Source organism: Malaclemys terrapin, chromosome 1 (assembly GCF_027887155.1).
Source record: "Malaclemys terrapin pileata isolate rMalTer1 chromosome 1, rMalTer1.hap1, whole genome shotgun sequence".
In the NCBI taxonomy this organism is placed as follows: domain Eukaryota; kingdom Metazoa; phylum Chordata; order Testudines; family Emydidae; genus Malaclemys; species Malaclemys terrapin.
This window is the reverse complement of record NC_071505.1, coordinates 206,804,858-206,823,645: the sequence shown is the minus strand read 5'-3', so window position 1 is coordinate 206,823,645 and position 18,788 is coordinate 206,804,858. Positions and strand designations below refer to the sequence as shown.

Here is an 18,788-nt window from a genome sequence, read left to right as displayed (position 1 = left end):
TCACCATAGCTGAGCACTCAGGAGGGTGACAAGAGGCAGCAGATTATAAAGACGAAAGTTTACAATATATTTGCTCAGGAACACAGCTTGAAAAGCATCTATTGTTAAATACTGCTGTCTGACAGCAATGGAAGAAAACATTTTAAAAGGGCCAGGAGTGTTGAGGATTTTTTTTTAAAAATGCCACATTATCTGGAGTTGTTCTTCAAACATCTTACCAAATGCCCAGACATCTCTTACAGAGCAAGCACTTTCATAATGCTCCCTGAACCACATTTTTATCAGCCACATGCATGATGATGTTTTGTGGGCTGTTGGCAACACATATGGCAGCAACGGTAGCCCATAGAGCTAGCATTAGCATTTATTTTATTTAGCAGTAATACAAGGACCCTACCTGGGAATAGTGTGTTTAAGGGGGGATGTTTAGCCAGAACACCACCAGTCAACCACAGGACCATGAGTTAACACTAGCTTTTGGATATTTTAGCAACATCTGCAGCTGTCTCTCCACAAAAGTGCCATGGCAATAAATTGAGGTTATTAATATACTAATCTGTGGGAGAAGGGCACCCCCAACATTAGTAGGGTGAGGAAATACAAATAAAGAAACCCCGACTGAATATGCATTAGCCATAGTAACATCAGTGTAATGCATTATAAAAGTTGTATCCCAGCCTGTGGGCAGGAGGAGAGAGAAATGTAGCCCTTGGGAGGGGCCAGTGGTGATAAGGAGGAAGATACTGGCTAACATTTCAGGTTATTTTGCAAGGGCTGGTCTGAGTATATAGATAGTCAGCTCTACATTCTGTAGTATCGCTAGGTATCGTGCGCCATTAGAGTGTTTGTAATTTAGCTAAATGTATTAATGAACTATTACAAAAACAGACGTGTTCCTAAAGTGTGAGTGTTGTAAATGTGCACATCAGAGTTCCCAACTAAATAGTAATTTTAATAATACTGGGCCTAATCTTGAGACAAGAGCCTGTCAAACCTCAGAGTGATAACTGGGAATTCTTACATAATCACTATAATTATTTACGATTCATAGAGCTACACAATGTGGTATAAGACCTTTGAATTGCTACATAAATGCCTAGAATTTGATTCTTAGATGTGGTTTTACTCTTCAGACTGAACTGGAAGCAAGACATTGGCAGCCCCTGGAGGGCTGTGCGTGGGAGAAACACACTAACAAGAAAGAGCAATAATAAGGGAAAAACAATACCAGCCCAATGTCTCCCTGGAGTGTCAATAGATATTTCTAAACCACTGTGGCAATGCCTGTAGACAAACACTGAAGAAAGTATGCAGAGACCTTGAGAGGGAAAGTACAAAGCCAAAGAGAGGAGTGTGGGGGGGGGGAGGGGGGAGGGGGAAGGATTAGAAATAATTCCAGCAATGTGGATTTTACAGCTGCTTCCCACAACAAAAATATTCATGGATTGAGTTGAATTTTGTTTACATTCAAGGTATAACGGCCTGTTCTGAATGGGTAGTGCTGGTATGAGCTTTATGCTTTAGGTTAGCCCCACATGTTACAAAACAACCCATCCGAGAGACAGATGAGGTTCCCTGTCCCTTCTCCCAAATCATGTGGGATTTCTATGGGTTCTGCCCTTGGCATCCAGCCCACTGAGTACTTTGTTGAGGGGTATACGGAGTACATTAAGGAATAGACTAGATGGCATGTCAGCCAGTGGAGCTCAATAAAGAGCGGATTACTGGAAAAGAAAGCCACTAAATAAATGCTGCACTTCCATAAAGATTAATAACATAATTGCGTGCTTTATTGATATACACAGTAAAGCAGTATATAATACAATAGTAAGGCATATATTTGGTGAAATTTGATATGTTGTGAAAAATGCAGTAAAACTGAAGTTTATAAAAAAATTAGTAAATGTTACAGTGTTGGTGTTAAAACACAATATTTTATGATACCCAAGGAATAAACCAGTACTGAGTAACAATGAAATAACATGCCATATGATATTTATGTAGTCAGTTACAATGATTATGTTTTACAGTTTAATACTTTGTGGTTATAAGGAACATGAAATAATTCCCAAATTATGCTTAAAAAGCAGCAATAAAGCGCTCAACTTTTTAAATATTTTTAACAGATTCACTCCAAAACTAATGTCTAGAAAGTAAAAACCAACCAAAATAAAACCCTGATGAAAACAATCGTGCAAGCCATTTACCTCTGATTTTTTAAAGAGGTTTAACTTACAAGCACAAAAGAAAAAAAGAAAAACAAATCCATTCCCTTAGATCTTGATTTGAACTTTCCTGAAGAAAGGCAATCAGAAGCAAACAGGGTACCCACTGTAAATAAAGCTTTTAAAGAGCTCTTTATCATGAAAGTGATCTGGGTTTCTTTTTAATGTATTAGTATTAAATGATGAGACCGGTTCACACAATGGACAAGTGGTGACAATGTAACATCTGTACGTAATTGTCAGGAACACCACAAAACCAAAGTGAGGTAGAAATAGCATGACTAGCCATGTTCAATGTTAACTAGCATTCAAAATAAAATAAAATCTCTCTCAACTTTTAATTACACTTCATACAAGAAGAGGTAACAGATTTTTACCCTTGCAAAGTAATGTAAGTCAGATGGTGTATTTCTATGTGGTATAAAAGGAAATTAAAAGCTGATAAAAGAAAATGAAATGGTAAAGCTTTTGCTAACAGCACCTCACACCCCAACCTACCCTAATGAGTTGCTGTTGAACCGTTTAACCTATTTTCTCTTCTCCCTCTCCCAAGTCATTGTGAATTGTGCGGTATTACTTGTAGAAAAAATGGGGAAGAACAAAATACTGAGGGGACAAGGGTGGGGGAGGGGGAAGAACCTTGTTTTGCTGATGAACATTTCATGGAACAGTGTGGCACCTTCAACTGCTTATCAGACAGGAACAGTAGTAATTCTTTTACACTGCCCCCCAAAGCTTTAAACACTGTGACTCCTTGGAACTTGCTGCCACAAGGGGTTGAGATAGATATTGTGGATGTGTTCACCTCCCCGCCCAAAGATTGGGTAACTTTATGATCATTAATAACATTGGTAGCTATGCAATCTGTGATGATATATGAACAATCACTTCGTGCTTCTAGACAGAAGCTGATCAGCAGCAGGGAGTCAGTAAGGAATCTCCTTCCCTCCACCTACAGCATCTCAGAAAGGTGGCATTATGGGTGGGGAGGAAGTATATCAAACTTCTGCTGAAACATCATGTGCTGGCGCTGCCAGAGGCAGGGTACCGGACAATAAGGTCCAAAGGTTTAATCCGGTAAGGCAATTCCCATGTTTTTTTACTACAACATTCAGGATTTTAGTCGGCAGAAGAAACAGCTGGAGTATAGGATATTAATGAGATCTACAATTTATTTTTGCAAGCTCTGAAGAGAGCATGGTCATGTAATGTGCTCTTTCATTTCATTATTGCAGACTAGCTGGATGATTCATGTAATCCTTAATTTTATCTGGAAAGAGGTGGAAAAACTACCTCAGTTGGAAGTTAAGAAGTTATTTTTAAGCCAACCTTAGTCAGACAAAAAACAATGTGAAAGGTAAGTCAGTTGTTTTGGTGTTGCTGCAGAAAATACTTCCTTTGCTAAGCAGGGAAAAGAACACAGAACATGAATACATCTCTGGTACAGTTACAGAGCTGAAATGATACTAAATAAATGCATTGCCTCCATTTTTTTGTGTTTTTTTTAAAGGGGGTTTCTATAAACAATTATTTTTTTATAAAGCACACTTTAGTTTACAATCTTTCTTTATAACTGTTATAAATGTTTTTAAACAACCCGAAATGCGTTCCATATAAAGAAATGGCAAGTTATTTAGCTATCAAGATTTTACATGTAGTTTTCTTATAATTTTTGTACAATTGCATAGACGTGTAAAACCTGCCATTGTTAACAAAACAATAACAGACTTAGGAAACTACTGAAATCTACAGTATAGTACCACTACTCTTCACAAAAATATAGATTTGTTTTCTTGTAAACTCTTACAGTCTAATCCTCTTTGTTGTATGAATTTTATAAAAACCATGCGGGACGCCTGAAGTTGTAAAACACATCTTGCTATTCTAATGCCTTGTCATCAGTCATCACTGTAACTAAGGTTTCCATTGCTCTGCCCAAGTCATCTGCCATGTGGAAAAGGCTCCCTACATTGTGGCCTGAAAAACAAAAGGCAAAGAAAAGGACATTAATAACAGGGACAGGACAGTGAATTGTTATGAACATTATGTATAAGGGAAGTAGACACAAATCACTCTCCATGTATATCTCTGCACAATTTCATGCTGAGTACAACATAGAATATTGTACCTAAAAATCCCCATACTACAACACATATAAAAAGTCATTTGTAACAGCGTGACATTCATAGCACAATTGTTAGAAGAGCTCGGTGAATCTTGCAGAAAACGTCACAACCAATACTGGTTTGAATTTGTACAGTAATGCACTTTGGCAATGCTCCATGTGCTCGCTTTCCAAACACGTACAAGTGCTCGAGTCGTATTGGCAGGAATATTCATGGCAAGCAAATTTCAAAGTCACATGCATAAGTATCCACATAAACCACATTTTAGATTTGCACACGTTTTAAATGGGTGCTGGAAGTGCTTGATCACTCATCCGATCAGTGAATAAAAAACAACCGGACCAATCATAACTAACACAGCTTGACTAGGGAATAATCCAAAGTCAGTTAGGGTATGTCTGCAAATAAAAATACGTGGCTGGCCTGTGCCAGCTGACTTGGGCTTGGGCTGCAGCCTGAGCTCTGGGACCCTCCCACCTTTTAGAGTCCTAGAGCGGAGGCTCTAGCCCAGTGTTTCTCAAACTGGGGTCACTGCTTGTGCAGGGAAAGCCCCTTGGTGGGCCGGGCTGGTTTGTGTACCTGCCCTGTCCGCAGGTCCGGCCGATCGCGGCTCCCACTGGCCGTGGTTCGCCGCTCCAGGCCAATGGGAGCTGCTGGAAGTGGCGCGGCCCGAGGGACTTACTGGCTGCCACTTCCAGCAGCCCCCATTGGCCTGGAGCGGCGAACCGTGGCCAGTGGGAGCCTTGATCGGCCGGATCTGCAGACGGGGCAGATAAACAAACCGTCCCAGCCTGCCAGGGGCTTTCCCTGCACAAGCGGCGACCCCAGTTTGAGAAACACTGCTCTAGCCCAAGCCCAGAAGTCTACATTGCAATAAAACAGCCCCTTAGGCTGAGCCAGCTGGCATGGGCCAGCCGTGGGTGTCTAACTGCAGTGTAGACATACCCTTCAAACCAATGTGAATCAGGCCTGAGTCTAAAACTGTTTGTGATCCAACTAAAGGATGAAGAACAATTGACAACTACATTCCCTGAATCCTTTCAAATAAATGTATTCAAGAAAACTGCCATCGGTTTGTGGATACTCCATTAGCAGCAAAAGAGGCTACATTTATCAGATACATTATTTACTGTGGTTTATTTGCTCAGCTCTAGTCACTGGTATCAAGGGGAGATCCTGAAATATTATCACTTTTGGTTATACATCTCAGATGGTTTATGTCATTACGAGAGCTACCTTCATGGCATTTTAACTTTTTATTAACCAATAACTAACTACTACTTTATATTAAAATCAGACAAAGATATGCTGAAATAGCATGAAGAGTTTGAGTCACCAAGAACTCTGGTGGTAGAAAGTCTGTTCAGAGAAGAGTTGCAACAGGATGTGGCACTCAGCAGCACCCAGAGTTGCTTGGCACAGTCCACAAAGTGAGATGAGTCAGTCGAGGACAGGACAGGACCAGGACACTCAACACCTCTCATCTTCCTGGTCCCATCAACTAGAGCTTCCCATCCTAGTGGATGGAATTTCTGCACTGATGCAGGGGATACATTTTGCACTTCCCCACTCAAGTGGAGTAAATCAAACTCACAAAGAAAAGATACTAGGAGTTAAGATCAGACTCTTTCATTAAACTATTGTGCCTAAATATTACAGTATATTACATAGATAATCATGCACTGTTGACATTTCTGCAGTACCAAGATGGTAGAGCTGAATTAATTAAAACTTGTGGGACTGAAACTTTAAAGTAAATCATTTAAATTCATTTACTGTGTAAAGGAATCAGTTCAATGCTCATAAAAGTGAGGGGCTAATCTCACTTGCTTGAACCAATCATAACACAGCCAGGTATTTATGTAAACGTCCCCACACAATTCTGGCAATGCTCCTTTAGCCTAACCGCTACGCTACCTCAGCTATATTGCCATCATTGGCCTCCTGAGCAATGCTACCAATGCTGCGGCTTTGGGATGTTCACAGTGGCAATTAGGAAGAGAATGTTAAATGTATTCTCATTGGTGATTTTAATTTAAATTAGATAAAGCATGAGGGAGAATGAGGCAGTGAGCAATCCCACAAGATGTAAAGAGTCAGGATAAAATGAACAATTCACCCTCCTTTCCCTGTTCAGTCTCTCTCTTTTGCTTTTGTGAAAAAGACCAAAGGATGCTGCTCTATGCTGCGGATGGCAAAATACAAACTTTAGAAACAACAAACCCTAAAAGTGGGACTAGCTGGCTCCCACAATTGATAATTGGTATTAAGAGGCTTTCAGCTGTAAGTACACAGTTCAAATCCAGCTAAGTCAGTAGTGACCAAACATCATCATAATCTAACTGCTATCTTGTGGCCTCCATGAAATAATATTTGCAGTCTCTGTCCAGTTCCTGGTACCATTGTAAATTGGCACCCCTGCTTTATGTTGACCAGCAACATCAAAGACTGAATGACCACGGGGCATAAGCTAACATGTCACTGCTGGCACTGATCCTTTCACAACAAGGCTAGTAACTAAGGGCTGTGTAAGGAAGTTTGCAACACTGCCTCCTTTGCTGTGGATAAATAAAAGATTTCAGCCTCCTGGACTATCCATGCGGCACCTTTCCACAAGTTACACATTCACACTTCTAATCTGAAAAATTAGGGTATTTTTTCTTCACTCCCTACCTATGCAAAAACAGCAGAATCATTTTTGCTCAACCTTCTAAATAAAGAAATATTGCTATAGATAGATCTAGCTCTGGTGGATTTCAGTACTGGAAAATTCAGCCTAAAAAGGGAAAGTTTGAGTAAGTCAAAAATGAGTAAAAAACACCTTTTGAAATGAAGGGGCTTACATAAAAAGAATGGCAGCAGTCACCATGTGACGCATTTATATGCGTATGTATGGCATGGTATAACAGGTTTATTGGCATACATTTGGATTGACCTCATAATCTGACACAGTCCACTGAACACTTCAGTCCTGCAAGCTACTTTCAACAGCCTCTAGTTTAGTCTTTAAAGCACCTATCACAAAATTATTTCTTCACCCACATCTACCCCAAACCATGGACTCGGAAGGGCCGAAAATTATAATGGTCAAACATCAATGAGTGGCAATATTAAAACTGTCAGTGATCCCGGAGTCGCACTCAGCTATCTTGTGATCTGCTATCACTAGAAACAATTCTGGGATTCCAGTTTTTCAAGTGATATAACATCATTCATTTCTAGCCCTGGCAGACCAAGATATCAGACCTTAAATCCCCAATTCCCTGGATTTATGGAAAAGCTATTTTAGATCCTTTTTAGAAATATTTAATATTTGTTCATACTATTTTTCCTGTCATTCAGAGCTCTGGTAACTAAGGCAACCTGATTTTACAGGCAGAGGATGAGCAACAACAATATTAATAAAAAAAAATTAACAATAAAATATTTTCTAAACTGTGGCATAAGCAAACATAAAATGTAGCATAATGAATGACTTATACAGGCATCCAAAATGAGGGCCAATAAAACCTTTATGCATCTAGACGCCACCTTGTATTCTATTATTATATCCAAATAGTATAACAATAGTGCAATACGTTTTTTTAATTGCTGCTGCTGTACTTTTGGGATTATCACAACTACTCCCGTGTGTTTGGAGCCAAGAGCAAGTTATGTAGGTCATCCCATATAAGTGGCAATAACAAAAACTTTCTCCAGTATGGTATATCATGACATATTTTTTGTTGCGGCCACCCCATTATTTTTAAAGCCACTTGCTGTGTTTCAGTTTTTGATCTCCCTGTGGTCCCCTCCCCTCCACTTGCTAGTATGGTATATTAGCACTGAAAGTACATTAGAATTAGCGATGTAATTTCTGTGGGTGGAGATTAGTAACATCTACAAGAAAAATAAAAAATACCTTAACAGAGGAGTAGCCTGCAAATGTACTATCTGACCTGAGTAAAGGAGGGCCTGTCACTGCCCAGACTGAGCGGTGATTCAGATTCACAATCCTGTCCCCTCTCCCGCTTGTTCAGGATGGGGGAGTAAGTTACTGCACATCTTTTCTGCATCATTTCAGCTCATTCTTCCAGATCCTCCCACTCTCTGTGTCCCCTTGTTCATGGGATAAGGGTGGGAGAGATAAGAGGTGAGTAGCCCTTGCGGTCCTCATCGGCTGCAGGCCCAGTTCCAATCCAAATAGCCCTTCCTTAACCATGCTGGTGAGAAAGGCAATGTGGGTGTGCGGGTTGTTTATTCTCTCAAGACCATTGGGATTTGAGAACAATACAAGCATGGATTTCCTGGCCATATGTGCACTACATAATAATAATCCTATAATGCCTATACCAGGAGGACTGATGTTACACTTCTGTTGTATTTTTGTTTACTGGAACCACCTGAAATACAACATTTCTATATTTCTTATTAAGATGCAGGAAAAAAGGGGGAAAAAATGCTGGCCCAAAAAACATTTAATAAATGAAAACAGAACAGTCTAAACCAGGGTCTCATGTAGGATTATTATTATCTTAATATAATTGAGCTGTCAAAGACATCATTAATTCCACTTTCTTTTTATGTAACATCACATTAAAGACAAAAAAGTTTCTCAGTGCCAGTGGCTCTGCAAGGATGAAAAAACATTGTTTAAAAACATCACAATCAGCTTCAAAATGTAACAGAGGAAAAAGAGACATGGAAAGTGTTAATTTAATCTAGTCTTGTACAAATGGAGTGAACAATAATACATGTGTGCTTGCCTTGAGAGCAGGACAACAGTATATTTCTGTAGACACTAACTGCATCGTTTCTAGTCACATACAGCATGACATGTACTGTATCTGCTGAATTTGCTTTAGAGCCTGTATTGGAATTAAGGCCCCCGGGGGAGGATACAGTAATTGAATATCAATCTTGCACTGCAGCTTGTTACAGAAATAAATGTGCAGTGTTCAGACTCTAAAGACAGGCCAGAAAGTAAATTAAAAAACCCCAAACACAATACTGTCTGTATTTCAGCAGTGCAAATTTCTAACCCCGGGCCTCAATCCATGAACAGTCCTCCCTGTTGGTGGGTCAGATTCAGATTGAGTAGCATCTTGAAATCAGTGGGACTACTCACCGAGTAAGGCACTACTCAACACGAGTAAGAGGAACAAAATCTACTTGTGTTTTAATTGCAATCTGGCTTCACACAAATTGACTGACATGTAAACCTAAAGCTACACTATAACTAGACAGAGTAATATTTTTTAGCATGCAGACTTCATGTACATGTGGTCTGAGTAAGAGAAGATTAGGGTTACCATACGTCTGGCTTTTCCTGGACATGTCCGGCTTTTTGGGCCTCAAATCCCCATCCGGGAGGAAATCCCAAAAAGCCGGACATGTCCGGGAAAATAGGGAGGGAGGGGGCCAGGGCCGCTGGGGCCGGCGGTGTGGGAGCCAGGGGCCGGGGCTGGCGGTGCGGGGCCGGGGCCGGTGGTGTGGGGGTGGGGGCCAGCGGTGCTCAGCCTGAGCCGAGCCGGGTGGGAGACGCTGGGGCCAGAGCCTCTTGGCCTGGGCTGGCCGCCGGAGGGAACCGCTTGGCCGGGGGGGCTGGACTGGGCTGCGCCCCGCCCTAGCCCCAGCTTACCTGCTGCCTCCCTGTTTCAGGCTTCCTGTGAACATTTGATTCGCGGGAAGCAGGGGAGGGGGGAGGATCAGGGGACGGAGCTTTCAGGGGAGGGGGCAGAGTTGGAGCGAGGCTGGGGGTGGGGAAGGGGCGGGATTGGGGTGGGGCCGGGGCCCCGTGGAGTGTCCTCCTTTTTTTAAAATTAAAATATGGTAACCCTAGAGAAGATCGCTCTCAATCCTGCCAATTGCTGAGCACCCTTAACTCCCGCCGAGTTGAAACAAGAGTCGAGGGTGCTGAACATTTCCTTGGAGGTGCGCAGTACTTTGTAGGATTAGGCCAGTGGATTTTCAGTACTTAGTAATTGCACACTCTCTAAAGCCAGGGCAGTGGCAGTTTTTTTAAAGGCTATTACACACACACACACACACACACACAACCTGCATTTTGTCTTTGTTAATGATGTATGGAAATATAACCAAAGCCAAAGAAAATCAACATCAAGGGCCTGTTCTGCTCAAATGGAGCCTAATCATCAGTTCTTAAGGGCCATTAATTAGCAGAATTGAATACCAAATCATTTCCATAGAATTTTTAAACAGGTGCAATCTGCTTGATGAAGTGTCAGATACTCTGTTGATGAACAAGTTAATAAGCAAGCACCAGATATCTCCCTTGAGGAAAGGCTGATCTACAGTGAAGTGGTTAGTCACTGATATAGCTGTCCAGTGCAAATGGCTGTACAAGTGCAGTTCACCCCAGGGAAACTGTACCAGTGCAAATCGCCATTTATGCCAATGTAGCACGGTCAGCCACAGTGGTGTAGCTACTCTGGTGGCTAACCCCTCCTCCCCCAGCCCAGTGTAGATGCAGTCTGAGTATGTCACTATTAGTTTCTCCCCATTGCAGGTACAGTAACATCCCACAATTAGGCCACCTTTTAAATTCCTGATTTGTTCATTCTTAGCACCTTCTGTGCATGATTTTCTGCAAGTTCATTTCACAGCTGTGATTACACTAAGGTAGCTTCGGAATATTTTATCTTTCATAATCATTTCATTGGGCATTTCATCTTTCAAACATGAGGCCTTTAGGAGTGCAAAGAATAGCTTAACAATAAAAAAAAGTTCACTAGAAGTACTTAAAAAGGTAATATGACAACACTGCACAAAACATTTTCACTCCAGTAATAGGCAGAGAAGTACAAATTCTGAAAGCTCAGAGCATTATAAAAAGCCATTTTTTTCATCAAATTGATCATTTCTAGAGCACACAGCAAATACCTTTATTCCTTTATATAATTGAATGCAGCGCTGTGAAGTCGGTGGATGTTAGGAGCATTCCTTATTGTGCAAAACTGAATTTGCAAATTAAAAAAAAAAAGTGTGAGTTTTTCATACCTCTCAACCTTCAGTATACTAAAGGAAAAACCTATTTACCTTGATTCTATAGATATCTATAAAACAATTCTGCTTATGGACAGGAACAGGCCAATGACAGATTATGACTTCTGATCATGTGTGTCACATAATGACTTTATTTTAATATAGTCTCATCTTCTGTCATCTCCTGAGTTTCCATCTTTGTGGGGCTTGGAAGTGAGGCACACTCCTGTTCTAACATTTTCCCCATTGAAAGTTGAGAGGCATTGTATATTAGAGCACGCTTGTGGCATGCACTCAGGAAAACAAAACAAAAACAAAATAAAAACAAATAAGCTACACAGCTGCCACACAAATGCCGGACACAGAGAGCAAGATGCCATGGCTTCTGTTTGTCACAGGGAGCCTGAATCTCACTAACCTCTCTTACTGGCTTTCCGGGGGCATTTCTTCCTTTAGTAACAGACAAAGGTAGCAGAAAGGAAAGAAAAACAAAACCACAAATAAATCAATAGTAGTTTATACTGACAAAGACACTTCAGCCTCCACTTAGGAATTTAATACAGGCATAATATAACAATAAATCTAATTTTTTTTAATAAAGTGAAGGACTACAGTGCTTTTAACACCACTGGCAGTTGAGTGTTGATCAAATCAAGAGTAAATATAAAAATCCTTGCTTATTGCTTTTAACATAGCCAAGTATAGAAGTAGTTATGAAGTCTACTGAAATCAGCCAAATATAATCTTCCATAGAGGAGAGGAAGGCAGTGATGTTCTAAATCCATTTTCTAAGTGAGCAATATGATTATATTGATTTCAAGTAGTCCTACTACTAACATTTGTGCTAAAATCTTCTCCCTCTGAATTCATAATTAATGCACTCAGACTTTACAGAGTTTATTCTGCTCTGAATATCCCACTTTTGCACCTAAAATATAAAGTTACCCAATTGCCACTCTAATGCATTCTTGTACACATGTTAAAGATGAATATTTTGTGTAACATCAAGACATTGGTGTGCATTTTGGGAAGCTTCCTAAGAACACAAAGAGGCTGGGTGGCAAGAGAGGGAAAGAAAGGTGAACTTTTTCAAATAGAGATGAAGCAAAAAGGATTTAGGAACTGACCAAGAATCAAGCAGGTTTCTTATAGACTTTGGAATGTAATGAAATATCTGAGAAATTAGATGTGGCTTTAACTTGCATGACTGCCTTTACTCCGCGGATCAAAGATCTCATTCACAGGCCTTGGTACATATTTTTGCCTGGACAAACTTCTCTCAAGTTCTCCATCAATATGAGGCACCCTGTCCTTCTCAACCACACAACCTCTGTCAATAAAATACATACACCCTGGTAATGTGAAGAACTGTTCTACTCTTTACGTTATCACTGCTATGTTGTTGTTATTATTTGTAGTATTGTAGCACCTAGCTGGGGACCAGGATCCCACTGTGCTGAGCACCGTAAAACACAGAACAAAAGGGGGTTGCCCTAAAGAGCTTACAATTTAGGTATGCAATGTTGGTCCCAAAATATTACAGAGACAAGGTGCATGAGGTAATATTTTTTATTGGACCAACTTCGGTTAGTGAGAGAGACAAACTTTCGAGCTGCACAGAGCTCTTCTTCTGTGTAAGCTCAAAAGTTGTCTCTCTCAACAACAGAAGTTGGTCCAATAAAAGATATTACCTCACCCACCTTGTCTTTCTACAATCTAGATACAACACAAGAGATACCAGATGAATACAGAACTACAGGGGAGTACAAGGAAACAACAAGACAACACCGGTACCGGGCAGGCAGTGATTTTGACATGCCAGCAGCCTAACCATTACTGAGTTTTTTGTAGGCATCACTGGAAAGATGATTTTTTTAAGGATGGATTTGAAGGAGGATAATGAGGTAGCCTGTATACAATGAAATGTATACAATGTGTACTAATTTCTCCTCAGATCTTTCTTGATGCCCTGTCCCCACACAGCAAAAGGTAGAATCCACCATGTTTATTTTATAAATCCACATTCAAATACACTAGTCACAAAGTCTCATCCAAAAACCTCCCCAATCCTGAAAGCTGACTGGCTAGCACAGACCTATGTGTTTTGGGGCCAAAGTCATCAAAAATATTGTATTTAAACTTTCCAAAAAGTGGTGCAGTAGCTGCATCTCAACTACCATGCAGAACTCCAGCTTACATAAATTAAGAGGTTCACATTAGGGCCTGCAAGCTAATGTACTGTAGTAAATTAGGGTTACCATACGTCCGGATTTTCCCGGACATGTCCGGCTTTTTGGGCTCCAAATCCCCGTCCGGGGGGAAATCCCAAAAAGCCGGACATGTCCGGGAAAATCGGGACATGTGGTGCCGGGCCGGGGGCTCGGGGGCCGGGCCGGCGGTGCCGGGCCGGGGGCTTGGGGGACGGGCCGGCGGTGCCGGGGGCCGGGCTGGGGACCGGCGGTGCGGTGCCGGGGGTGGGCCGCGCCTCCTCCCCCCACACCCCCCCTTACCTGCTTCAGGCTTCCTGCGACTCAAATGTTCGCGGGAAGCAGGGGAGGGGGCGGAGACTTTGGGGAGGGGGCGGAGTGCGGGGCCGGGGCCCCGTGGAGTGTCCTCCTTTCGGAGGCACTAAATATGGTAACCCTAAGTAAATTCCAGAGGCATCAGTCACAACCAGGGCCCCAGTCGTGCCATGTAAAACCATACATGAAGGTATGGCCTCCCAAAGTGCTTACAATCTAAATCTTGCGAAGACTTATGTATGTGTTTAACTTTATGGACTGTGTTTAGTCCCACTGAAGTCAACAGGACTATTCATAGGGTGTAAAATTAAGTACATACATGGGTCTTCGCAAGATTGAAGCCTAAAATACTAATTATTAATTGTGTCATGTAAAGAATAAAGGGAAAAAAGTCAAAAAGTCAAATAAAACAACAGCACCCTTAATGACATAAGCTTGGATTCTTCTGGACATTTTCTGAGAAACAGTAAAACTCAGATCCTTCCCAAACAGCATGCCCAATTCTAGTCTGTCTTCTCAGCAGTCATTCTAAGAACGAACGGGTACACACTTTGTTTTCGAAAATGAAGAGGGAAAGAATTTTGTTAATAATTATGGCAAGCTGAGTTTGTAACTAATAGAGTTATAGTGCAGATTTACATTTTTATGTGCAACAAGCCAAGTTATTGGCTTACCATAGTTTAAGACACACTTTCCCCATCCCACCTCCAAAATAAAATAAATTCTAGCCTTGAAAAATGTTTTCAAACAGTATTACTATCAAGAGAACACTTTTTTGCACTTCACGTGAAATTCATTAATATATTCTCAAGCAATTTCATCATGGCCTGATTATGTATTCAAAGGTGGAAAGCAACCTCAGGTCCCACTGAAGAAACAGTGACAGAGGCTCAGCCAGTACTGCGCTGTGCTACCATCAGGGACTCAAGTATTGGAAAGACCTCAGGAATCTCGCTCCCTGGGGCTAACTGAACCACAGGTGTCATGGGGAAGGTTCAGCACCTGGCATCTTTCTGGATGCTGGCTGGAGTGGGCAGAAGCACCCCTTTCCTGGTCTGAGTTAGCGGTGAGATTCACTGCTTATGGTGGCTGAGAGAGTTCTTCCACTGATTCTGTAAAATGTGGAAAGGAGAGTTTGAACAACGATGCCAGTGCTTTGCTGACTAAATACAGAAAATTATAGGATACATTTTCAGTGCTGGAAGTAGGGATTTAGCTGCACAACTTATCAGTATTCAAGCATAGCTAATGCACTGCTGAAAGAGTGTTTGTGTGTGTGTGTGTACATAAAAGTGGGATAAAAAAATAAAAGCAGACTTGCAAATGATAAATCTATTTTCAATGCCATATTTTATTTATTGCCCTGAGCTCACCATAATTCTTCTAAGTAAGCCATGCTAGGCCGCCTTTTTATTAAATGGTATCTTGATAAATTAATAAAGCTGAATTTTGACCCCCCCACCCCCAAAATCACTGTAATTTACAACTGGGTTTATGTTCTTCTAAGTATTTATATGATTCCTTTCACCTTACTATTTAAGCCCCTGACTGTGCACCATTGAAGTCCACAGAAACTCTGCCACTGAGTTCAGGGGGCTCAGGATAACGTTCTTCTGTGTTCATTCATAAACAGCATTTGCAAACCTTAGCTACAAAATACACTGTGGAACACAATGAGATTTGTTTTAACTAGGTGCAGTTCTACTGACTTCAGTGGAGTTTCATCTGCTAAACACCAGGACTGAACTTGGCCCTTATTTTTTAAAATTGCATATTGTTGCTGCTTCTTTGTCAAGCCAAGATCTCTATCTACTGTCAATAAACTCCTTGAAGACTGTGGAATTTGTGCACAAGTATAGTGTGAAAACATTTTCCTCTGTGGCCCATTATCTAGCAGGGCTAAATAAGCCACTGAGGTGGTATTTAATAGTACATTTCCTCTAAATGTCAGACCTCTGGCTTTGACATCTGTTTTGAGTTAGCATAGCAGCTGTCTGAGGCAGCTGCAGCAGCTGTGAATTTGCTGTGAGCAGCACAGCAATGGGAACATGGATGGGAAACCTCAGATTAAAAGGAAAGGAAAATTCCTTAAGGACAGCAATCATCAGGTACTCAGCAGAAATTCCCCCTGCAGAAATTAAACTGCTTTCAGCACCAACCTTTGGCTCTTCAAGGAGCACAGAGTTCTTTCTGTACTGTTTAAAAACTGTAAAAGGTTAAATTAAAAAAGAAAAAGTTATAAAAAGCTATACAGGGACATCACCTACTTTTCCCAAGATCTACTTATTGAGACTTGAGCTATGAGACAGAAATATCCAAAACACAAGTTCTGATAATAATGGGAGACTTTAAGCTATCAGGAACAGTATCCCCGATAATGTCACAGCTAACCTGGTGGCTGAACTTTGTGACCTTGTCCTCATCCACAACTATTTCACATTTGGGGACAATATATACCTTCAAGTCAGCGGCACTGCTATGGGTACCCGCATGGCCCCACAGTATGCCAACATTTTTATGGCTGACTTAGAACAACGCTTCCTTAGCTCTCATCCCCTAATGCCCCTACTCTACTTGCACTACATTGATGACATCTTCATCATCTGGACCCATGGAAAAGAAGCCCTTGACGAATTCCACCATGATTTCAATAATTTCCATCCCACCATCAACCTCAGCCTAGATCAATCCACAGAAGCAGTCCATTTCCCGGACACTACTGTGCTAATAAGCGATGGTCACATAAATACCACCCTATACTGGAAACCTACTGACCGCTACACTTACCTACATGCCTCTAGCTTCCATCCAGGACACACCACACGATCCATTGTCTACAGCCAAGCTCTAAGATATAACCGCATTTGCTCCAATCCCTCAGACAGAGACAAGCACCTATAAGATCTCTATCAAGCATTCTTAAAACAGCAATACCCACCTGCTGAAGTGAAAAAACAGATTGACAGAGCCAGACGAGTACCCAGAAGTCACCTCCTACAAGACAGGCCCAACAAAGAAAATAACAGAACACCACTAGCTGTCACCTTCAGCCCCCAACTAAAACCTCTCCAGCGCATCAAAGATCTACAACCTATCCTGAAAGATGATCCTTTACTCTCACAGATCTTGGGAGACAGACCTGTCCTCGCTTACAGACAACCCCCCCATCCTAAAGCTAATACTCACCAGCAACCACACATCACTGAACAATAACACTGACCCAGGAACCTATCCTTGTAACAAAGCCTGATGCCAACTCTGTCCACATATCTATTCAAGTGACATCATCATAGGACCTAATCACATCAGCCATACCATCAGTGGCTCATTCACCTGCACATCTACCAATGTGATATATGCTATCATGTGCCAGCAATGCCCCTCTGCCATGTACATTGGCCAAACCGGACAGTCTCTACGCAAAAGAATTAATGGACACAAATCTGACATCAGGAATCATAATACTCAAAAACCAGTGGGAGAACACTTTAACCTGTCTGGTCATTCAATGACAGACCTGCGGGTGGCTATATTACAACAGAAAAACTTCAAAAACAGACTCCGACGAGAGACTGCTGAGCTGGAATTGATATGCAAACTAGATACAATCAATTTAGGATTGAATAAGGACTGTGAATGGCTGAGCCATTACAAACATTGAATCTATCTCCCCTTGTAAGTATTCTCACACTTCTTATCAAACTGTCTGTACTGGGCTATCTTGATTATCACTTCAAAAGTTTATTTTGTTATTATTATTTTTTTCTCTTACTTAATTGGCCTCTCAGAGTTGGTAAGACAACTCCCACCTGTTCATGCTCTCTGTATGTGTGTATATATATCTCCTCAAGATATGTTCCATTCTATATGCATCCGAAGAAGTGGGCTGTAGCCCACGAAAACTGATGCTCTAATCAATTTGTTAGTCTCTAAGGTGCCACAAGTACTCCTGTTCTTTTAACTACCCAGGCATCTGTTAGAAATGTAATATGGCAAAACACAAAATTTCCAATAAATTCTTAATGTTCTGGGGACAATTTTTTGTTTCAGAAAGTGAAAAAGTAACCAGAGGGTCAGCTATTTTAGACTTGATTCTGACCAACAGTAAAGAATTGATAGTGAATCTGAAGGTGGAACAGATTATTAAACAATCCATTTGTAAGCACCTGGAGAATAATAAGGTTACAAGGAAATGCCAGCATGGATTTGTCAAGAACAAATCATGCCAAACCAACCTAATTTCCTTCTTGGACAAGGTTACTGGCCCAGTGGATACAAGGAAAACAGTAGATGTGAAATATCTTGGTTTTAGCAAGGCTTTTGACCACAGTCCCACATGACACTCTCATGAACAAACTAGGGAAATGTGGTCTAGATGAAAACATTATAATGTGGGTGTACAACTGGTTGAAAGACTGTATTGAAAAAGTAGTTATCAGTGGTTCACTGTCAGATTGGGAAGGCATAACGTGGGGTTCTGCAAAGGTCAGTCCTGTGCCCATCACTATTCAATATTTCCATGAATAACTTGGATAATAGAATGGAGATATGCGTATAAAATCTGCAGATGACACCAAGCCGGAAGGAGTTACAAGCACTTGGGACAACATGATTACAATTCAAAATGACCTTGAAAAATTTGACAATTGATCTGAATTCAACAAGATGAAATTCAATAAAAACAACCACAAAGTGCTTCACTTAGGAAGGAAAAATCAAATGCACAACTACAAAATGGGAAATGACTGGGTAGGTGGTAATTCTGCTGAAAAGGATTAGGGGGTTATAGTGGATCACAAAGTGAATATTAGTCAACAGTGTGATACAGCTGCAAACAAGGCTAATACTCTGGGGTGAATTAACAGGCATGTCATTGAGGTAGTTGTCCCACTCTACTTGGCATTGGTGAAGCCTCAGCTGGAGTAGTCTGT

The 18,788-nt window shown here is 41.2% G+C and overlaps 1 protein-coding gene across 12 annotated transcripts in view; it reads right to left on the bottom strand.

The window, feature by feature from the left end:
- Nucleotides 1-1,768: 1,768 nt before the first annotated feature.
- The window catches only part of DMD (dystrophin), a 2,004,766-nt gene continuing 1,987,746 nt past the window's right edge, over nucleotides 1,769-18,788 (bottom strand). For 10 of the 12 annotated variants that reach the window (XM_054005916.1, XM_054005909.1, XM_054005913.1 and 7 more), the window contains one exon: nucleotides 1,769-4,202. In XM_054005916.1, the coding sequence (XP_053861891.1) occupies nucleotides 4,105-4,202 (98 nt within the window). In that variant the 3' untranslated portion in view covers nucleotides 1,769-4,104. Of the gene's footprint in view, nucleotides 4,203-11,753; nucleotides 11,786-18,788 lie in introns of all 12 variants that reach the window. The other 2 variants (XM_054005912.1, XM_054005914.1) reach the window with 2 other exon arrangements.